At 45.4% G+C, this 23,608-nt stretch overlaps 1 protein-coding gene across 2 annotated transcripts in view; it reads left to right on the forward strand.

The window, feature by feature from the left end:
• Positions 1 to 23,608, forward strand: part of LOC142063359 (gamma-aminobutyric acid receptor subunit beta-4) — a 76,248-nt gene that overhangs the window by 18,331 nt on the left and 34,309 nt on the right. For both annotated transcript variants that reach the window (XM_075107022.1, XM_075107023.1), the window contains exon 3: positions 11,066 to 11,133. In XM_075107022.1, the coding sequence (XP_074963123.1) occupies positions 11,066 to 11,133 (68 nt within the window). The remainder of the gene's footprint in view (positions 1 to 11,065; positions 11,134 to 23,608) is intronic.

Below are 23,608 nucleotides of genomic sequence, written 5' to 3' on the forward strand. Positions count from 1 at the left end.
TGGTGAACAAATGGCAGTTAGTTCTATCTCTTAATAAGAGGTGCTGGGGTAAAACATAACTGGTAACTTTTGTCTTGCTGGATTTCCAGTATGCTTTTGCAAAACAATTGTTGCTGAAATGATGAAAACCCCAAAGCAAGGGTCAACCTTTCAAAAGTGAGAAACTTACAAACTTGAATTCTCCTTCCTACAAAACTCTTGCAGTTCTCAGTCATCATTGAATTTGTAAGATTTTCTGTGTCTTGAGGCTGTGAAGAAAAAACAGAACATCCTGAACAAGGGACATCCAAGAGACTCAGAAACTGGGAGATGAAAACATATAATCCCATGTAGAGCATTTGGAAAAGGGGAGAGTTCTTTGTGTGTGTACTTTGTTTCTCATGATTTCTAACTTAGACTTATGATTTTAATGTGAATGTCATGATATTTTCCAGCCAGACTCATTCTTTTTTTCTCAGCACTTGCACTGTAAATTGTCCTGACTGTCACTGAGCATAAGGTCACTGTGTGATCGCAAAGGTCTGCCTCTGAGCTGAGCCAAAGGGCCACATGCCCTTCATAGGGTAAGGAAAGGTCCGGGTGTGTAGTACAGGAGGGTGGTGGTGGGAGGCATCTGAAGCCAGCATTAACAAAAACCCTAATAGCAGGCTCTGTTGTGATGGCTAAGGTGGGTTTCTGGAAAAGGCAATATCTCCACAAAAAGTGACCTTCTCTCCCTTGGAGAACCCAGCCATTGACTTTGAGCTGTGTTGGGGGATGAAGGACCATGTCCAGCACCATCAAAAATCATCTCATGGAAGTATGGCAAGGGGGCCTCAGCAGGGCTGTCCCCTGATGCTCCTGGATGTCCCAGCCCTGATTTGTCTCTGTGCAAATTTGGCATGTCCTGACCTGGCCATACTGTTTCTTTTCTTTTTCCCCACATGCTGCATGTGCCTGACAGGATTCAGCCCAGGAGTTAGATGCTGTGGTACCCTTTAAAGACAAGAGTCCATAAACAGTGATGAGGAGGTGTGACTAACTCATTAAAAATTGAAAATGTGAAAAAAAGAAAAACACCTTGTTGTTGTCACTTTGATAAAAATGACGAGTCCAGTTGTTTTTGTTACAAATACTTCCAAGACAGAGTAATGAATTTGATATGAAAGGAGAAGCTTGTGTTAACCCATTTATATTAATTTGGTTTGGCTCATTTTCAGCTAAGGGGATTAGATGGCTCAGGATTTGATAATGTGTGAGAGTGTTTTCCTAGACAGGTCACATACTCAAGTACAGTCCAGGTCTGCAGTGGTTTGGGGAATGATATTTCCAGTGCACGTAAGAAAGAGGCTGCTCCAAGTAGCAGATGTTTATTGATAATATGCCAGAAAAGCCCAGCACTGACTACGTGGGTCAGGACCTTTGTGCCCTGAGTGGGCAGACAAGTGAGACAGGCTGATGGACATGAGACAAATTTCCACAGCTGCTAGCTGGTATGCAGGAAAAATTGCTAAATGTGCTAAACTTGTATGCCACCTTGGCAGTCCCACCTGAGGGGGGTGGAGGGTCCTGTGAAGGGAGGGAGGTGGGTGGGTGGTTGGATCCTGTGTCAGTCCCCAGCAAGTGCTGGGATGGGATGTCCCACATATAGCACCACCCCTACCATTGCAAACTGTTTGGCTGTCAGTAGGAGGATGGTGGTGTTTCCCCAGGTAGCTTGCTGCACTCCTACCTGCTGGGCTGCTGCAAAAGGGTCATGGTTTTGTGAGGGTCCTGGCACTAGGGGTTCAGCCCTAATCCTCCTTAAAAATCTGTGTGTGTTTGTGGAGCTTGTGCAGGAATCCAGCATTTTGTGTTGTAAAGAGCGTTTTCCAGGGACCCCTGGGAGTGGACCTGCTCTGAGACTAACCTGGTAAGCTGGAGATGAGGCAGGAGAGGGCAGCTGCCTGCACTGAGGCTTGTGGTGAGTCTGCTCTGGTGGAAAGCTGTAGAGACATGATTAAATATCCCACTCTCTTTTGCACATTTACCTATGCGATTCAAAATACTTAGTGTCTCTGTGCAATCCTTTCTGAAGGTCTGTCCCCTTCTGTGTGCCTTAAAAAGCAGGGTTACAGGTGGTGGGCTAGGAAATGAGGAGCAACAGGGTTCCAAAGGCTTCTGAGCCTGCCTGAGCTGGGGGAGTGGTGGCTCTGGGAATGCATACAAGTACCTAGGCTGGCTGTGAGGAGATGGAGCAAATGTGAGCTCTGAGGGTCTCAGTAAAATCAAAAGGGCTGGACTCTACCGGAGTCCCCCACAGCTTCCCAGGCAGGCAGAGCTGTGCCCCATGGCTGCACTGGCAGGGCGCACAGGGGAGATGCACTTGCCTGCCAGGATCCTGACAGAGGTAGGAGGGAAGTCTTCTCAGGTGGAGAAATGTGGGAGTGGCTGATCAGTGTGGGTCTGATGTTTCACATTGTTGCTGGGAAAAAAATGCCTGGCTTGTTGTACTGCTGTCATTCTACAATACACGCTTGCTTGGGAAGCACTGTTGCCCTTCTGCTACTACTCTTGGTAGAGGTTAAGAGCTGAAGGGATCTGGGATACTAAGTGCCTCTGCTTTTCCCAGGGTTAGCTCAGGGTAACCGCACGGAAATGCAGTGTTTCATAGAAGTGCCCCGCTCTACAGAGAGGGGTGTAAAAGAAAACACAAAGTGTGTGCCCCGCAGACTGCAAAGCCAGGGAGCTGGTCTGTGTGGGTGCCCTGGAGGATGTGGGGAGGAATGTCGCTGGAAGGGGAGGGCAGGTGACCAACACTTGCTCTAGCAGCACAGTGTACCAGGAGGTTAGGGCATTGCCTTCGTCTCCTGAAGGTCAGATCTGGATCTGCCTTCTGCAGCCACCCTGCTCTGACAAAGAAACTGATGGCTGTGGCAGCCCTGCAAAGTAAACTGTGTGTGATCTGAGCTGGGTGTTGCCTGCTTCAAGGGATGGATGGTAGTTGGGAATTGGTGTTCCTGGTAAAGTCACTCCTTAATAGTCGATTGGAACACTCTGGTGGTGCCAGGTTGATAATGATCAGGTCTGACAAGGTGATGCAGCTGTGTATGACTGAAACTGAGAGCAAATATGCAGTTTGACAAACCTAGGAACTTATTTTCCCCTCTTTTTGCTGTAACCTTCCCAAGCGTGCATTACCCAGGCAAGAGATATGCATATGCAAGGCTTTGGAAGACTATCTGCATCACTGAGGATGAAACAGCTTTAAAAATCTCCCTCCTGAATATTGACCTAGGCCTCTCCCGAGAACAGATGGTGTTCTGAGTAGTCAGTGATTTTTCTTAATGCTGAAAGCCCTGTATGTGTATACAGGTGCTTGCAGAACTGCGTCCAACAGTAGTACAGATGCTGTAAGAGTTGGTGTCTACTCTCTTGTTCCATTGTAAGGCTGTACATTTGAGACCTTGTTTTTATTCAGTTTGGGTAGCTGTCCACCAACATCTTTTAAAATCAACCTTGATTTATCTTCCTCTGTAATCCTTCAATACCTCTGGGACAACCTTTATGCTGTTTTTGCAGCCAGTTGATTGTTCTCTCTCACTTCCAAATTTCCATGGGGTATTTGCAATATCCCACTCTAATACCTACTAATCCATTAAAAATACCCATGAGATAGGTTAGGTAATCCACTGTACCTCACAGACCGTGCTCCTTAGCTCTCTACTTTCCCTAAAACAGTCACAGAATGAGTGCTACATCTGCATTGGGAAAGCATTGTTCCTCCAAAAGGATCCCTCAGCACTGGCTCACAAGCAGGCACAGCATGCTTGAGAAAATCCTCTTTATCTATTCAGATCTACAGGGACAGCTTCATTTGACAACATGCTGGAAATGTGCCTGCCATTATCAAGGTTAACCTGTGTCTTTGCAGAGAGTATCACAGGACAGCAGTACTTGAGTGGTCAGTTCTGCCTGCTCTGCAAGTGCTGTGTCTCTTGACTCCTTGTTGAAGAATTGGCCTCGTTGCTTGCTTGGAAGAAAGCAAGAAGCTCTTGATTTGTTCAGTGTTTGGATATTCCAAATATCTGCCCAAGAGCTATGCTATGGTTATACCCTCCCTTAGATGTTCATTCAAACCTGTGTGTTGTTGATACCACCCTCTTGGTGAGAGCTTGCTCTAACTTCCTTTCTCTTGGGAAGTCCTTAGTATTCCCCCTTCTTAAATTAATAGCGCAAACTCAGCCACCTGACTGGATGCGATGAAAAGCCAGACTGCCAGGAGAGCAGGATGGTACAGGCTGGAAATCCTCATTAGCCTCCTTGCACAGGGTATTGCTGTGTGTGGTCTGATGCAGATGGATGGGAAACCTAGCGAGGTTAAGCACAATCTAGTTCTGCACACAGGCTTAGCAGCCTAAAAAGTGTAAAGCACTCCCTGAAGAAGTACGGCAAAATGCAGGAAACCTGTCAGGCAGGAGAAACTGTTTTCTGCCAGACCTACTTGGAGACTAGCTTCAACCTCCATAAGAATCAGTGGTGGTAGATACCCCTCCTGCCCCTGCAGAACAATGAATCTGTGGGGAAGTGGCAGGTGTTGACAGTCCCAGATATTCTGGAGACCAGGGCCCTGTCTTTCAGCACCAAAATACCACACTTGCTTAATGTGGAAGAGGTTCTGCAGCAGCAGCAGTAAGTCCCTCATACTCCCTGTTCCTCCACAGCCAAGAAGGCAATGTCATATTTGACTTGCCGTGGAACCATCTCTCCTTCTGAAAATGCACAACAGTAGCCAAAAGCGTAATGTCATGGTATGCTTTCCTCTTTTAAATCCAACTGATGTCATGGAGTGACCTGCTAAGAGTAGGGGGAAGCTTTGATATCAGCCTCTGAATGTGTTCCTGGCCATTGTGCTGAGCTTGGCAAGCTTATTACACAGCATTGGCTGCAGGTGGGGGAGAGGTCATAGAAATAAGATTTAAAGAACAAGTAGAAAAAGGGTTGGAGAGTGCTTAATGCATATTTAAACATAGATTTTGTTGGAAAAGTTTAAATACATTCATAAGAGACCCTGCTGAACTCTGCACTTCTAGATATGACCACAAAACAGAGATGCTGGATGACAGTGGTTCCCAAAACATTTTTGCTTTCATGATACATGGTCAACCTTTCTTGATCCTGAAGCACTTAACACTTACTGAGGTTGATGCCATACCTAAGCTTAAAAAAGAAAGGAAAGGAACAGGAGCAGTGTTGGGAAACTTCTTTGTGATTTGCCTTATGTATCCTGCTGGAATGACGTATTTTAGACACTCTGTTAACTGCTGTAACAGAACCTCAGTCTTGATCTGTGACCACAGCTATTATGCAGATAGCAATTTTTGAACTCCTCTTACAATCCTCCTATATGGTGAAAACCCAGAAACATTGCCATTATCTCTGTCTTGGGGGGTAGGTATAGACTCCTCCACAGTGAATGTGAGTGCTTTCAGAGTGGGCTGGCTGCTGAGTTATATTTTGGGTGGGTTTAAAAAACTATGGCCCAGGACTAATTAGTCCATTAGCTGAAAATTATGGAAGGGTATCTCTTTTGGGAGAGACAGAGTGTGATTTCTTAGGAGATTCTATGGTTGCATCCAGGCAGCAGCTTCTCTGCTAGTGACAAGCCTTGTGCTGGATGTGACACCTCCTGCACCTCTGATTACCTGGAAGCTCTTGCCTCCTAACTAACCATGTCTCTCAGCCATTGTATAACCAACTCATTGTTGCATGTAGCATTGACGTGGGTCATAGTTTTAAGTTGTGAATGTAAAGCCAGTGTGCCCTGAGGTTCAGTGCTGTGAACAAAAGCAGAGGCAGCAGCTTGGGCAAACCATTTTCTGCAGAAAGAGCAAGCAGATACTGAACAGTTCTCCCTTGTTCAGGGAAGTGGAGATAAGACTGAAGGAACAAGTCCTGGGAGTGAAATTGCAGTGTGTGTGCTGGTCATGCCTTTGGCAAATCTGAGAATATCCTAACTGCTGATCCTGTTTGGTGTGGGGTCATTGAAAATGCAAGTAAGGCACTGCAGTCCTGTAGCTACATGTATCAGCAAACCCTGCCCCCTTCATGCCTGCCTGTATTGTTCTGCATTTGCAGAAACAGTTTGGCCAGCCCATGCAGGGCAACCTTGTCTGGTACTTGCTGTTTCTGGGCTCTAGTGTCACTGCCATCCTCTAGATTCTGGAGAGCTGGGGATGAAGAGCAGGGTTTTGCAAGGATGAGGTCCATAGACCTGTTCTATGTGTAGGTTCCGTGGCTGAAACCTCTAATTTTCTCTGCTTGGCTTTGTTTACTCTGCAGAAGTCCTTAAAGCAGCTTTCCTGCTGCTGCAGGGATCTCAGAGACTGGGGATGCCACTGGCAGGGTGCAAGCAGGGAATGCTGCAGCTCATACACAAAGCTGTCTTGAACAATCATTCTTCTTGTCCAAAAGAGACAGTGCTGCACTCCCTCTTCCTGCACGCATGATGCGCTCTAATGGCAAGAACTAGGTGGCCCCTTTTACATCTCTACCTTCCTACAGTGGGCAGTTCTCAGGATGGGTGCAGTGGCTTTGGAGAGGCTTCTGTGGTTTTATGAGAATGCTGTACATGGAAGGTTGCTTTTTCTTTGTACTGGTGACATGTCATCTTTGCTTCAGTGGCTGGTTTCTGGATACCCTGCTTTAAAATAGAGCTGTAGACAAATTGGCAAAAGGCCAGAGGAGATCAGTGCTAATTGTCAGAGCTTTAGAAAACATGACCTCTGAGAAGAGGTTGAAGAAATCAGGTGCATTTAATCTAGGTAAGACAGTATTGGTGAGGGAGGAAGAGGGATGTAATGGTTTCTCAGTACATAAACGCTGTTGTTAAAGAAGGATTATTAATTTATTATTTCACTATCATTGGAGGGAAATGATGACACAAAACTACATTTACACTGCAGAGGAGGTTTAGTTGGGATATTTAGGAAAAGCCTTCAGTGCAGTGAAATGCAGGAAGAGATTGTCCAGGGGAGCTGTGGAATTTGGCACTGGTGGTTTAAAGAAACACCATTCTTCTTCCATGAAAGGTGTGGGCTGTGCAACCTCCCAAAATCCCTGTTAGTGCCTTTGTTCCTGTAGTTTAGGCTAAAGGGTAGGTTTGAGGCTGATGCCTGTCCCTTAGCAACAGCAAGCCTTGGCTCTGCCAGTATTACCAGGTTCATGTGGTCAGAAATGCATGAACCAGATTCTTCAAGCATTGGCTGTAGTCCATAAAAATGGTGTGGCTTCAGCGGATGATAATATAAAGTAAGCTCCATTTATCTGCCCACTGTTTTTGAGTCTTTTTGGCTGTGTCTGTATTGCAGTTGGAGATCTGATAACAGAGAAACTCAAGCTTGCTCTAGTCTAATTTTCTTGGGTAGGAGTGAAGAGAGGGAAGATTGGACCTTAGTACAGGGCAGTTGCTCAAGTAAGTAGCCACTGTCTGGAGACCTATTATACTGAATTTTGTGCTATTGTCTTCGCTGCGCTCTGCAGCTGAGGTACCAGGCTGAGTTCTGGAAAAGATGTCCTGATCCAGGCAGCCATGACCTCTGGCTGTAGTGCAGGCGGACACAGGCTTGGCAGCATGACCTTTCCTCTGCATTGTGCCATAGGAATTACTTCTGTAGCAACATGACTCTAGGTTCTGGGGCTTTTAAATGTTATAAAATAAAATGTGAAAGTAATAACTGGTTACTGGGAAAATATTGCAGATTAGCACAACTTGTTCTCTACCTTGACTGTAGATATTTGACAAGTATCACTTGCAGAAAAAGGACAGGTTTTATTATAACTCTTTTGTTTGCTTCCGTTCCAACTTTGAGTACATTTTTCACAGGCATCAAACTACTTTTAGGACAAATGTTTTCTCCAGTGGTGGTGAGAAACAAGGACGTGTGAGGGTGCCATTCACTGGTGAAAGTGGCAGGACTTCTCACACTCCCTCACTCGTGATCTTGCCTACAAATCATTTCTAGGCATAAGCTTTTTCTTTAAAGGAAGAAGTCCAGTTTTTTACATCTGTTGGCAAGACAGCTAAAAGCACAGGCCTTTAATATCAGGTTTGCTTCTTTTGCCTTGTCTCAGTTCCACAAACGCAGAGTTCTGCCTTTTTGGACAAATTTACAGATGACGTTATCCCATATTTTAAGTACCCTACTTCTGTATCACTCTTGCCCGAAGCTATTAACATTGGCAGAATTGATGTCCTTTGTTTATTTTGTGTACTCCTTACAGCCTGAATGTTGGACACCCACCGGTCTAGTTTTTCGTTGGGCTGCAGTAAGAGGTAGGGCATGCTTTCCCTGTTGGCTGTGTACATGCTCTTGCATTCCTGTCCTGAGGAGACTGTGAGCCAATCTTTGCAACAGGGATGGAGAAGGTGAAATGGCTTCCTTATGATCAAGCTAAGAGTAGGTCCAGTAAAGGCAGGACTTTGCATACCTTCATCTTTGGAGTGTTTGTATGGCAGTCACATGCTTCTGCCTGTGGGTTCATGGGCACGCACCCCAGGGGTTGCAAAGCAGGCAGTGGAGCCTCCCACTTACTGTGATAGATGGTTGTAGAGGTCTTGGCAGTTCCCAGAGTGGCCAAGAGGAACATTGCTGACTGTGCACGGGAGCTGGGTGCAGCTGAACCCAGGCTGACGGGGAGCAGCATGGCTGATCTCCACTCCAGTGTTTGTCTTGGAGGTGGCAGTCAGGAGGTCTGGATCTTATCCACGGCTCTGACACTGAGTCACTGCATGACCTCAGGCGCTCAGATACCATGGTGATGAACACAGCACAAATGTCTAGACAGATAGATTGGATAGACTCTGTATTTGACAATTATTTGTATATCACCACTGTCAGTGCAGTGCTCCCCTGCTACAACCACCCTGCCTGATGGTTTCAGTGGGTCTCCCGCAGAGTGGGGGGGAATGGGTTGTGTGTGGGAAGAACCACTTTTTGCACTGAGGAAGGAGGGGGACACATAACCACAGTAATACAAGTACTGGTGGTGACAGACTGGAAGCAAAGCAGGCAGCAGGGCAGCTCTTGGAGGATTTCTTGCATGGCAGAAAGGCTCAGGAGTTGGGAGCTGGCTTCTCCCCAGCTCTGCTGCAGTCCTGTACATGGCCCTGTCTTTCCTCCTGTAACCAATTAATCTGCAAGATCCTCAGGGCAGTGGTGACTTCCTCCTCCTGCTATGGCTTCTATCACAAGGCCCTGATTTCAGAGAAAAAGACAAGATACCAAAGTGAGACTTCCTTAAAAGCTTTCCTGTGCCACTGTCAGCCTCTGGCACAAGAGAGGTAGCAAGAGAATTTGCGCTTCCTGGAATGACTCTTGGTTATTTTCCCACCTGGTTCCCTTGTGAAAGTTGAATGTAGCAGTACAGCCAAGATGTACTAAGAGTGTGCCTGTGTAGGGATTTTCAGAGGCTCTGCAAGGTCTCCTGAGCATCCCTGCCTATGGCACCCCAACAGTGAGCCAGGACTGCTGGAGAAGAGCACTGCCTCTTTAAGGAGATTTACATAGCAGGGCCTAATTACAGTTGTTGATTCTGATGTTTTCAGTGTTGTTCATATTCCATTAAAGGATAATGCTGCTTAATTTGCAGCAGAGGGTCTTGGTTAACAGTACACCCAATCACAAGGCAGCCCTAATGACACCACTTCCCTACTTCTGGCAACACATAATTAAAAAATCACTTCATTTCCAGTTGTGTGGTTCTCCCCTCTCCCCCAATCTCCTAATTACTTTCCGAGCCATTTCATGATTATCTGTAAATATTTCAGCACTTAGATCTACTAATGAGTCCATGGAAGAGTTAATACTTTGAGTGACATAACTGCTTGTCACATAACTGTGACATAACGTTCCCTTTCTAGTACTGCATTGCAAGGAATCATTTTCCACCTTGCACATGTGAGGAGAGGGGCTTTGCTTGTGGTGGGATTGGATTTGTGCTCTGCTTTTGGGGCTCTGGGGATGATAGGAGAGGGGCAGCACTCTGAAACTCCATCTCAAGTTACAGGAGGTTCTTTGCTAGTTTTGGTAGCAGATGTGTATCTCTGCAAATTATTTTATGTGGCTTAAATCCCACTGAAAGAGCTGTCCTGTTGCCTGGCTGTGTGAGCTGCTAGTCAGAGGGGTTTAGGGAGAACTGGGTGTGAGTCTGGATCTAGCTGGGGTACCCACACATCTGGAAGGATTGGCTGAAATGGCTGGTTTCTGCCCTGACTCTACAGATTTGTGGGAAGTGGTAACAGCACTCGGGCAAGAGAGGGAAATAGGTGTGGCTGTGACTGGTCTTGTGCAGTGTTTCTTCATAATCTCATCTTGCATGCTCTTACTGCTGCATGAGAGTAGCTTGGTCACTGGGTAAGGGAATATCTGAATTTCCCAGCAAATCTGTGCACAGATGTCTACCACAGCTTCATGGCTGCAAGCAAGAGGATGTGGGGTGACATGTGCTCTGATGCCCATGGCAAAATTGGGAATCTGTTCTCTAATCCAAGAGCTGCTCTGCTTTGAAAAGCCACTATACAAATGCTGCTTTCTCACTTCATAGATCTGGTCCCTGTGCTTGTCTGGTATCCTGGGTATTAAAATTCACTTGGGGTTTTCAGACTGAGCACTCAGAGCTGACAGAGTGACAGAGGAGTGAGCTGGAGTATCTTTCCTGCCCATGTGTTGCATAGGCTTGATTGCTACGTTCTTTGTGTGGTCAATCAGTAACACCTTATGTAAGCCCACTGGGAGCCTACTGATGGTCTCTGAAGGCATTATTTGGAATAACCAGAGATAATTGTATAACTAGGGGGTAATTAACTTCCAGGAATTAAAGAATCAAGCTTAGGCTGCACTTCTCCTAGGGGTGAGTCTGTAAGTCTGGGAGTTAGAGAAATCTTCTCTTCTCTAATCATTTGAGTACATGTGACTTGGAAATCCTTGATACTTGCGGAACGTAATGCTGCTTCAAATCATATCCATGCATTTCTCAGCAATTCTTTAATAGCAGATAAGGGAGGAGGGCTTGAATATGGTCCTAACCCAGTCCATTTGTGTTTCAGGTAACCCCGTCACAGTGGGAATGAGCATCCATATCTCCAGCATTGACCAGATCTCTGAAGTCAACATGGTAAGTTTGGAAAGAAAAAAAAAAAAGCTTAATAAACTGTTCTTCCACTATCTGGTTGAGCTGTGTTTCCAAGCCAATGGCTCCTTGGAGCCACCTGAGATCTCAGGGTGTACTTCTGAAAAGCAGGGTAGTCACACCCCTGCTTCCTTCACCTCCTACTACAGATCTCCCTTGCAGCTGGGAAGCTGTTGAAGGAAGAGTGACATTTGTCTGGTACAGAAGAAGTATTTTTATTCTGCTGCTTTGGACACAGAATTTTGAGGGGTGATGGGAACTCAGATTTAAGACAAAATTCTTCCTCACTAAAACATAAGGAATTCAAGGATGATTTTTCCATGTGTAGTGTGATGAAAAACACTTACCTAGGCCAAGGGATAGGAGGCATTTTCTTCCAGATTTCTTCCTCAGCATACTGGTTTCAGTCTGAGCCTTGCTCCTTACACCTGCTGAGTGGCCCGTGTCACTGGGACTGCCTGTCAGTTGTGCCCACAGCCTCAGTCCAGCCCCAGGTTCAGACAATCCTGAACTCACTGAAACACCACCTGCAAGACAGGACTGGCATGTGGGACCCCTGTGGTGCACACCTACCCCTCCTGATGGTACTTGTGACGTGGTTGGACATGCTGAAACACTGTAGTTCACTTCCTAATGCGGGGTAAATTCTAGATAGGTTAGTGAATGTCGATACCAGCACACGGAAGTATCCCTGGTGTTATCTGTGAACATGTGGGTGGAGGTTCTCTGCTGGTGTCTCTGGAGCTAGTGGTGGCATCTTATCCAGAGTAGATTCTCATCCCTTATCCTTCTGTGGTGGTTGCACAGCCACCTCTCTGAGCATTAATGCTTATGCCTTAAAAGAGTAGATGCAAGTCATATTTTTTGGTTGAAACAAAGACAGTGGTGGCTTTACAGTCAGCCTGTGCCTGCCAAATTGGAAAACAGTCAGTGGTTTTTCATTCTTATTGGTGGTAATTTGGCATTTCTTTTGAGATCTGTACTGGAAAGGGGGGCATCTAATGATGAATCTGGTTTGGGGTGGCATTGATAAACTGGAGCTTTTCATATCACTGAGAAGAAAAAATTTATCTGCTCAGATAGCAATAGTTTGGGGTAAAACGTGTTGTTTTGGTCGTGGTTTAGGTACACATCTAGCTTGCACTGCATTTCAGAAGCCCTTAGCACCCAGCAGAGGACATGGATTGTGCTGATCATAGCCTGACCTTGCCTTCCTCCCTCCTGCCCAGAGGCTTTTCCTCCAAAGTCCTCTCCTCTCCAAGAGGATGAGTAGAGTAGAAGGCTGGTGGGGACCTCCTGGCAGCAGCTGTCCTGTTCCTCAGCTCCTGACCCGTGCAGGAGAACCCTAGGCCAGTTTAGAGCTCTTGCTGTTTAAGTCAATTAAAACCTAGGTCTCCCAATGCTCCTGTCCTATTTATCTGTTTCTGGACTCTCCTGCCCTGTTTCTCTGGCCCATGAGCTATTCTGCTGTTGCATGGGCAGGGAGGAGGGGAAGAGAGGCAAACTGACTAGTCATTTTTGTTTCCAATCTGCTTGAAAATCCTGAATGCATATGTTGATAAGACTCAGGGTGAAGGGCCAACCATGAACCTTCAGGTTCTCATATCAATTGGTTTCTTCTGCAGACTCTCTGCTATCATCCCACCACTACTGTAATTACCTGCATAGCAAGTTACTCCTCAGTCACTAACAGTGACACTGGATGGTGTGTACAATCAGAAATTAAGGTACAGCCTATGTCCTCATTGCATTGGGTAGCTGTGCTTGAGGTTAGGCTCAACTCAGAAGAGCCAGATGGCTTAACCTATCTCCATCTATCTTGCCTGTCAGGGCAGAGCTCAACTTTGAGTCATCTCCTCCCCCGGTCTCAACTTGGACCTGAATTTTCATATGTGGTGAACCAGCTGTCACCCTCCTTGCTAGAGGCAACATGAACAATTTGGAATCTGGGCCTGTAGCTTAAGATTCCAGCTTACACAAACATAACTGGGAGGGAGTGAGCTCATTCTCAGCTTACCTCTAACAACTGCCCTGATCTTCCTCTGTAGACCTGAGAAGATAGCTGAGCACTGCAGAGCCTTGTTCAGGATGAACCTCCTGCTGGAGATGTGTCTATGGACTATAAAGGCTGATCAAGTGTTTTGTCATACACGTGTTATGAGCAGCTGTGGCCAGGCACGCTGTGTCTTAGGCTAATAGCCATTGTCTTAGCAACAAATTTCAACCCTTGCCATGTGAATGTAATGCTCTTCCCTCTCCAGTGAACACCTGCTTCCCTCTGCTGCAGGATGGCTGGGGCAAATGTATGGGCTCGGGGCTGGGGAGAAACACCAACAATAACATTTGTAGGGTGCATGGGAGAGCAGGTTTCCTGGCATGGACCTTCATCCACTTGCTGCTCTGGATCTTGCAGGATTTGGGCAGCACTGTTGATGGAGTAGGAGTGGACTGTTGATTGATTATGAGTGTATTGATGGTTGTAGCATGGCTGTAATGAGGCTGGACACCAAGCACTGTCCATGCCATGCTCCTCTTGATATTGCGAAGGCATGTCACTTCTGGCCTTCTGATTATCTTTCCTGGCTCTCTGTTTGACTTGACAAGCATCATCTCCTGCCCATCCTTCCTATATATGTTGGGGAGAAGAGGGGGAAATGGGGACAAAGTGGCTATGTGTGAGAACCTACTAAACATCAAGATCTATAAGCACCATGGTGAGGCAGCTTCAAAAAGCAATTAAAAAAAAATCAGAATTATCTTAAGGAACAAACATTTTGGGAGCAGAAGAGTTCTCATGTGATGTAAGTTTCCAGGCTAAAAGGATATTTTGTGCATCATTCTTCCGTGTGACAGATGCCCTGGGGAAAGGGCTGTGTCTTACCCCTGTTCTGGACATGGATACTGGCAAGAAAACAAGGCATTTTTTGGCATTGTGTGTGATTGAGAAACGGGCTGTGCAGTGAATAAATTAAAGGCACACAAGTGAAGCTGGTTTGTCATGGCAACCAAATAGCTTCTATTGTTCCACAAGGAGTGTTATTACTTACTGCCCCTTGTAGGATAATTAATTAATCCTCAGACATCCTTTTGGGAACAATGGCCCTGGTGCTGGGGCTGGGCAGGCTGAGGAGAGCCCCAGCTCCCCCATGCCTTTTCCTGGGACTCTTGGAGTCTGCTGGCTGTGTGGTGGCAGGGAAAAAGTGCAGTCAGTGACTAGCCATTGCATGATTCAAAAAGTTGTTTTCCACAGGACTCAAGCTGGATGTGGTGCTGTGAAGGAATACAGATCCACCCATGATCGAAGAAGTACTCCTTGCCTTCATTCCTGTGGGAACTGTATTCCCAAAATGTTGATGTGGTGACATTTCAATTCTGGATGATACAGGGCTCTCTGCAAAGGCAACACAGTTATGTCTTTATGCTGGAAGTTTCCAGATACTCTGATATACAAAATGCTTTGCAGCTGCCTGTACGTGCTACGTGTTTCCCAGTGCCTTCCTATACATCTCCATCTGATACATACATCTCCACCTCCTTGGGGGCATGCCCAGACACTGTGCCATGGTACAGCTCAAAAATGGAGTCATGCCAGGGTGCAGGACATTTATAGGTACAGTGCTGGCTTTGTAATGATCACCCAATGATGAGGGACCAAAACTACAGTCCTTATTTAAAAAAAAAATGGCACCTGCTTGTTCATCGCAGCTGCTGCCTGTGTGTGGTCAGCCGGATTTTCAAGTTCACTTGCTAGAGTAATGCTTTATTACTGTGTATTCCTCTTAGCCCTGCTAAGCAACACTGAGCTGCAGCTTCTGTTCTTGTCAGTGATTAGAAGGATTATATGCTGAGCCAAGAGCAGTGACATCAATTGAAATGCCTGGGAAAGGATGCCAGAGGCCAGGCCAAATAGGTATTGGGGAGGGCATGTTTGACTGGCAGACCCACTGGGAAGTGGTGATCCATGAAGATGAAAGGCCTAGCTGGAGTCTTTTTGTATCCTGTATGAATTTGCAAGTTGGGGATTTAAAGGCAGGCTGAAAGGAGAAATGTCTTCATAATGATGTTCAGTAGCTCAGATGATCTCTGAAGAATACAGTGATGATGTCTTCTAGTTCTTCTTAAAGGAAATGGACTGGATAAATTATCTAGTAAATGCCATTTTGCTGCAGGTGGCTGGATTGCAGTAAGCATGGAACAACATGTAGGTATTTATAGATGCCTGTTGGTGTATAGTGGTACTTGGACAGTGCTCTGTTCAGACCTCTTAGTATGGTACCCAAGTTATTGAGGAGTCTGGCAGTACTTCTGACCCAGGAGAATGAAGAGCACTGGCAGTGTGGAGCTCCAGTCACTCTGCAGCTGAAGCAGCATGCAGGTTTCTGCCCTTGTGGTACATGGCCTGAATGCTGCCCAAAGTCACCGTTAGCTTAATGGTCTGGTTCAACCAGCCTGCTTTGGTGGATCCAGTTCTGACTGTATCCAGTACCAATGGCTTCAGAAGGAACTGGAAGTCTTCCCCCACTCCTGCATGTCCTTTCAACAGGCAGCTGAGGACTGGCTTGTTCAGGATATATTGTACTTGCTGCATGGTGGGACTAGAGGCTAATACTTCCAACTGTAGCCTTCTCTCTTTCTAGGCAATCTTTGGGGACATATTTTTCTAGTACCTAGAAGAATTACTAGGTCATCTAGTCCAGAATCCCTTCAAGCATTAATGAACTATTTCAATAAGGAAAACAACCAGAAGTTTTGTACGCATTTGAAATAAGAGACAGTTACCCTTTATAATGCTTCAATTTTCCTGCCCTATGATCTGTGCAGTCCTAAACGGGCTCTCTCCTGTGTACCTGCACACCGTAGACAGCTCAGAGCATCCAACCGTTATAGTTGTGATTTCTTTGTGGCTCCTATAATTTATTCATCCCAAGATGCTCTCCTACATCTGCAATAACATTGTTTCAGTTTGTTATAGCACTAGCTTTAAAGTTTTATAAACCTGGTGACAAGCTGAAAAGTTACAAGAGCATTGTTGTAGAGGGCTAATGTAAAAAACAGGTTTCCAAATAGAAATGTTTGCAGGAATATCCATGTTAAAGGAACAATGCTTGTGGAATTGGCAATACCTTTTGCTGGGGCACAGTCTGCAGTGCAGGTAGGTTAGAGGTTGGTGCAGAATGCTTGGCAAAGCTGACCTTGATGCTTCGCTTTATTGCCTCCTGCTTCCTACTCCTGTATCACCTGTTGCCACACTGCTGTCTCGTCAGAGTGACTGCACTCGCACTGGCATACTGCACTGCATCTCTTGGGGGTTATGGAAGGAAGCATCATGCCTGCTATTTCCCAACTTCCAGAAGCTTGCTTGAAAAACAAGCTGTCTTGTTTGGCAAAGCTTTCCCTGTTCATGAAAGATGTAAAGCATGTCCCAATTGAAGTGATGAGCTTCAAGGGGTTTAAACTGGCTTTTAACCCAAAAGAAAGTGGATCATGTTGTGGATAAGGGCGTTCTTGACCAGGACAGTTCATCTTACAACATGTTATGCCATCATCAGCGGGGCATCGCTCTTCTCACTGAGTAAAGATTTTCCATCTATTAGGCATGCTTGAAATAGCCTTTGTACTGGAATCTGTCCTGATCAGGCTTTGCAGATCTCTTTTCATGGGAGTATGAATATACACTGACTAGCTGAATCTCAATTTCGGTGTAACCCATGCACACCGATATGTTCTTCGACTCTGTTGTATGCTGATTGTGGATGATGAAAGAAGGCAGTGTGGATGGCTAGGCTCCATACCAGAGGCTTTCTTTGGTACACAACACAGCATCCTCTTAGGCTGTATGTTCCCCTGGTCAGAACTCTTGACTTTTGGGCCCTTTCAGGAAAGGGAAATGGAGAAAAATGTATATTCACGTGGTATCGCTGATCTGGATGCATGATGTCCAATCTAGTCTCCAACTGTTCTGAAAATCAAACCATGTATGCAAAAACCTTGGTTTCCTTGGGACTGATGCAGCTTTGGCAGTAGCCTCTGAGGACCCTTAGAAGACCCTCTATATGCCTGCAATAATGAACAGAAATGACTTTGCTGCAATATGCCCCTGGAGAGGTGTTTTCATTGGTATAGATGTCTTGAGCTTTAAAAACAAGATTTTTAAGAAGCTTCTACTATTATACTGTACCTTATACTATCATATATTCTATACACATATACCAGCATTTTTCTTACTCTTGATTGAAAGTGTTCAGTTTTGGTGCCATGTCTTTTCAATGGAGAAATACAGATATTTCCCAGTCAGTCTATTCTGTGTCCCTGGGTATCCAAAGGTTTTAAAAAAGCAAAGGTTAAAGCATTTAAATCCTACAGTCAGAGGTTTCTGGAGTTATATATAGTTAAATACAGGTATGACATGACTTCCAGTGCTGTAAATGTTTCCCTGTATCCTAGGGTGTCTCTAGCCCTGTGACACTGTGGTATCTAAGCTCTGTGTGTACATTACACCTTGGTATTTAAGGCTACTAAAGACTGCCAAAATACAGTAAAACTAAGAGGCAGCTTTGGTGCTGAGCTAATGATAGTGTGCTGTAATGGTACTGCGGGGGCTGTAGTCCTGTTGGATTGGTGTAGGTTCCTGGGATGTTAGCGTTGTGGGTAGCAGAGGATGCTGTGGGGTCTTGGGGCTGGAGAAGGGCCAGATCCTACCACTGTGGTATGGTAAGAGTGGTACATCCCTGACTTAGGGTGAGATATCCCCAGGCTTTCTGCTGGCATGGACAGGTAGGTGTTATATGCTTTTTTCACATGCTAGGGGATTCTGTGTGCTGTGATTTAAACTAAGGTATTGCAAACATGCAGCTGATATTGAAGTTTTTTTCAGAGCTGGCAAGTGCCTGTGCCTTCCTCTGCCAATGATTGTTTCAGTACAACTTAGGTCATGCAGCTATTGTCACTTCAAGTCATGGTCTGCAGGGCTGCAACGCACTGGATGGCTGTTTACTTGGGAAATCAAACAGTGGCAGTTCTGTACAGGTGAACAGCGTTTTCCTGAAGGGGAGAGTCACCAGAAGATGCAAAGGGCAGTCCTGCACAATGGTTGTGTGCATACTGTGCATACTGCTATCAGTTACGTATAGTCACCTCAGTGGCCTTCTCACTGCTCTGCTTCTCCAGCAACAGGAATTAGCTTGTGCATAAACACACAACCACTTGGCTAGCTGAAGGAAAGCAACAGCATCTTGATGCTTTTTCATACTGCTAGAGAGATGTTTGGAGAACTAAAAGATGGTTCTAGAGGGGTAGAGAGTAACCTCCAAACCACTCTAGACATAGCAGCTTTGAGTTAGTCTCTTTTGCAGGCAGGGGGTACAACTGCCAGCTCTGTGGCTCATATAGATGGCAAGAGTAGAAATCTACTGAGTTCCTAAAAACATCTTTGCAACAAAGCAGATGTCAGGGACCCATCTTATCTGCCATTGCTAGATTTGAGGTTACTTTGTGTATCCTTCCAGTGGTGACATCCTGTGACTGCTGAGGCTCAGGGTGACTTTCACCAGCACTGACACAGTTTAACAAGTCAAAATCAGACGTGGATATCTGCTCACACCATATCGTACTTTTCTTTAACAGAAATTCCACTGATTGTGCTGAAAGAGCCCTTGGACTAAGGTAGTGTGTGAGGACAAGTAAAGCATCTGGCCTCAGGTGTGCTCTGCAGTGTGACGGTATGGGGAGTGGATGCTCAAGTTTAAACAAGCAGTGGTCCCCTTTCTGCCTAAAAGACAGGGATGGTCCTTCCAAAAGATGGTAGGGATTCTTGCACAAGAAAGTTAAGAATAAAGCAAACTTGTGAAGGGGCCTAAAGTACCTCCATTCATTGGTTCTGAAATTGGTTGCAAGGAGATTTTCCCAGCTTAAAAACTAGAAAATAGGTCAGTGTGACTCATATGTCAATATTTACTGCATTTATGGCAACCTGTAGAAGGGAAAAATATTACCTGTTTTCCATAATATTTCACAGATTATTCCATTCCCATGACAAAATTCTTCCCGTGCCCTTGGTCCTGGGGTTGCTCGACTGCAGAGACAGTCCAGTAATTTCACTACATCTTAGAGTCAAGTTGCTAAGTAACAGCCCAAAGATCACCACACAGACTCTTCAAATGCTGTGGCCAGCTGAAAGCTAGGATCTGCACAAAGCACCAGTAATTCCTTCTGAGACAGAGGTCTCAGGACATAGTGCATGCGTAGCAGTGAGCAGCCTGGTAAAGCAGCAGTCCTGCCAGGGCCCTGCCACTGCACTGCCTGGAGGTGTCCTCATGTCAGAGGGGACAGCTTTATCGTTTGCCCTACAAAGGGGTCTCCTATGCTTGTGCTGAAGGGCTCTGATGTTTTGAACATTAACGATGTCCTCGAATGAAATATTTTTGTTAGCTGAATTGCATGATTTTGCCATTTATGTAGATCAGTAAATGTTGAACTGTGGAAACATTGCTGAAACAAGTTCTCAGTGGAAGAAAGACTGCTCTGCTCTGTTTTCTATTCTACAATGCTGGTTTCTTCCTAGGAATCTTGTAGCATTCACATGATGTCTTAATGGAAGAGTCTGCAGAAAGCTCTTTGCATAACTGGAAATTCTTGGTTATGGGAAAACTGTTGAGTAGACTGGCTGATTCCTAGCTTAGACCTTGGGTTTTGCAGCATGAACAAAACCTGGTGGCAATGCTTGTTGCAAATGATTCCCCCCTGTGCATCTTTCCATGATGCTGTTATCCCTAAGGAGCAGCTCTTCAAGTCCTCCAGTATCACAAGTTCAAGCCTCAGGAGGGCTGAGTCAACACTGCTTCAGTACTGAGAAACAGAGTTCACATGTTTTGCTCACTAGGTGATTTCCCAAATGAGAATGTTTCTGTGTTCTCACCGAAGAAGCTAGGTTCACTCTGCATTTCATAGGTGACTCCACCCCATGGAATGAGAGAAGTCATATTGGAGAGGATGAGAGTCTGTGGCTATGTAGCTTGCAGCATGCTTTCAGCTGAACAGTGCTATGTATTGCAATGCTCCATCTGTTCCTGTATCACCCAAGTTATCTTTAGGTCTGAACATGTCAGTGTTGTATGGTGCTGGTGTGAACCACTTCAGCTTGCACCCCAGCATTCCTGTAGTAGTTAGAATTGCTACTGCAGAAAACTTTGATCAGGATAAAAATGGTTTGGTTTTTTTCCTGCTTAAGTTTTTATTCAGATTCTTACACAGGCAGAACTCCCACAGCCTTATATATATTTTTTTATATCTATATATTTAAAAAGCTGTCTGTATTTGAGAGCAATGTTCCAAACTGCCACCTGTTTCGATAGCAATGCTGCAGCATTGGATTGGATTACTGCAGAATGCTGAAGTATCTGCCTACAAGTGAAATCATCTGGTTTGATTCAAAACCAGATTAGATCTTGAGAATCTGACCTTCTGACATCCTGTCATACATACGTTTAAAGCATCTAGCAATAGAGTGTATGTGCGCAAGAGTGCCAGCACCTCAATATAGAACCTAGATGCAAATACAAGTGCATGCGTGTCATGTTGCTATTTGAATATGTAAATAAATGGGGGCTATATATAGCTCTATGTTATGTACATGTTAAGTGAAGTTGGCAGATACGACAGCTGAATAGCTTTGCTGTTCCTGAATGCTGGTAGAGGCTCCCTGCATGTTCCCTACATCTCTCGTGCTTGCTCCTACCCCTCTCAGCCTTTCTGCTATCACATTTTTCAGGCCTCTGGAGAAGATCGTGTGTGGGGACAGGCGTTGTTAATATTCTGAGTCTGTGCTGAGTTGCTAGGCTACAGAGAAAAATGAACATTCAAGAAAAAGGGATGGTAAAAGGAAGAGGATCTGCTGAGCTGTTGGGAGATCCAGAAAGGTCCTCTAGTCAGACGAAAGGGATCATTTTGGGGAAGGAGGGTATGCATGCATGTGGGATGAAATATGGGCAGTCCCTTATGCCCTGAAACAAGCAGAGTATCAGGGCAGCTCCAGCAAGAAAAATGGCAGAGGAGGGAGTAAAAGGCAATATCTACTGGCCCCTTCCATGTCACTGCTTACAAGGTATGCAGAGCTGGCCTCCTACTATCTGTGCCAAGGTGCAGTGTGTCATCAGGCTGGAGTATGCCCTCTTATACATCCTTTGCCCCACTCTTTGCAGGGTGCGCAGAGCTCCCATCTGAGGGTCTAGTGGTGAGGGAAGCAAACCCAAAACATACCCACTGCTTACAGATTGGACATAATCTCCCTTTCCAGTGCAGCAACCTGTACCACAGTATCTTTTAATTTCAGTATGACTGCATGGGAAGGCAGCCTGCATCTTGTATCTCCCTGTCCATCCCCTTTGCATTCCTAGGTCATGGATATGCAAAGTATCAACCCTTTTATCCATCAAGAGTTTGCAGATAGTGTTCAAGGGGACTTGTTGTTTTACAATACACAAGCTTGCATCCAAGCCTAGTTTTCCTCAGTCCCAGTATAGTTCCTGAACACAAACCCACTTCCTTTTCAGCTGTTCCCCCCATAAATGAGTGTCAGGTATTTAGCTGTACAGGGTGTGAGGCATCAGACCTACCAGGTGCCTTGTGTTCCACTTTTCTGAAAGGTTGGCTTTGCCCTATGCTCCTGTTCCTGTCTGCAAGATTGCTGTTCCCTCTCAACATTACTGGCTATATCAGAACCCTCAGAAAAATTAAACGGTGCCTTTGGGTATTTTTATTATCTGGATACTTTATTTACCGAGCTCACATGGGCTCCCTGCCAATAACTTTCAGCCAGCTCTGCAAATAGAGCTCCTTGGCTCCAGGACTGTTGGTCCTGGTACTGCAGAGAGCACTCACTCAGCATGGACAGAGACTGCAGCTTGTTCTCTGCCATCCAGTTGGCCATGAAGTCAAAGTCTGCTTGCTTGTGGACCTCCACAGCCTGCTGAAATCTCCTTTTTCTTCACGCATCCTGTAATAAGCTTGACTTGTTCAGCAAAATCAGGAGTGCTTCATACAGCTGCATTTTGAATGCTGTTGTCAGTTAACTACACTGCATCCATCCATCAGGTTTATGATCCCGCAGCCAAGAGTTGGATTGCGAAAGTGGAAGAATGATGGCATGGGCCATATTGTGTGCACTGCTGCTGGTGTCAGCCTGGACTGGTTCCCTTGGCTTTACCCTGACATAATCAAGGGCAGACTAACTCATGGATGGAGGCAGAGGTAGACTAAATCCATGATACACTGTCTGGTCAGTACCCTTGACAGCAGAAATTGTTTCCTAGAACAGATCGGTTGACTCTCCTGTACTTTTGGTTGTCCCAGCATGACTATACAGTGCTCTGTTTACACCACAGCTGAGACAGTTGATTGCCAGCCCTTTTCTCTAATGATAACTCAATCTTACTGAGTTTGTCGACTTAGGAGCCACAGATATGGCTATGCAGAATATTCATATGTAGAAGCAGTCACCCCAGCTACAGAACTGGGTCTCTGCATGCAGGACTCTTTAGGTTTTCAAGTGCAATAGTTTGCATCCGGTTTGCTTGGGCTTGTTGAAATGTAGGCCTTGTTTTTCAAACCACAAGGCTGCTATCCTCTACCCTTAGGAGTCCACTCTTGACCTAACTGAACCCTATTGCCAGAAATACATTCTGCTCTTCTGCATGTCACCATCTTATCTGCTTACTCCCAGTTATTCTTCCTACATGATCAAACTTTCTTTCTATGGGAAATAAACACTGTTCTAACTTTTTGGTCAAGCCAATCTGTGCCAGACTAGCTGAGGTGATTTTTCCACCCAGGACGTGTTAGTTGTCTTACATCATTTAAAGGATTTGTTTGCCTTTGGCTACTTCCTGGGAAATGACATTTTTGTGGCAGGTTTCAGAATCTGGAATATCAAACCTTCCTTTTCTAAGTTAAAACAGTGTCTTTAATGCACTATGTACCTTGGTATGGTTGCAGAGAGTCTCATGGTTTCAGTGCTCAGAGCTGTATTTACAACGTTTTATTCTGCCATGCAAAGTAGTAATACTGCTTCATTCATAACATGATTCCCTACCTATGCAGTACCAAACTGCATTGGTGGTCTTGACTGCCACAAGCTCTATGTAATTTTTTTTCTCCAGGGAGAAAGTAATTTCTGTTCATTACACGCTTAGCACTTGCCTAGAGATGTTGGGATCTCAGACTGCATCATGGAGGCAAGTTAACATCAGTGTCTTATTTTTACAGGTAAGAGAAAATGAGACATAGGTGAAAGTGCCCAAAATCTCCTACAGAATTATCAGAGTGAGCTGAAATTGGTACCCAGAGGTGTTTTCTAGAATACCTAATTCCAATGGCCTACTAAGCCCCTTAACTGCTTTAATTCAGCATTTCTCCAGCCTTTCCCCCCCGCCCCCCCCCCCCCCCCCCGTGATCTCTACTAGTCGGT

The sequence above is a fragment of the Phalacrocorax aristotelis genome, chromosome 11, assembly GCF_949628215.1.
Source record: "Phalacrocorax aristotelis chromosome 11, bGulAri2.1, whole genome shotgun sequence".
NCBI classification, from domain to species: Eukaryota; Metazoa; Chordata; class Aves; order Suliformes; family Phalacrocoracidae; genus Phalacrocorax; species Phalacrocorax aristotelis.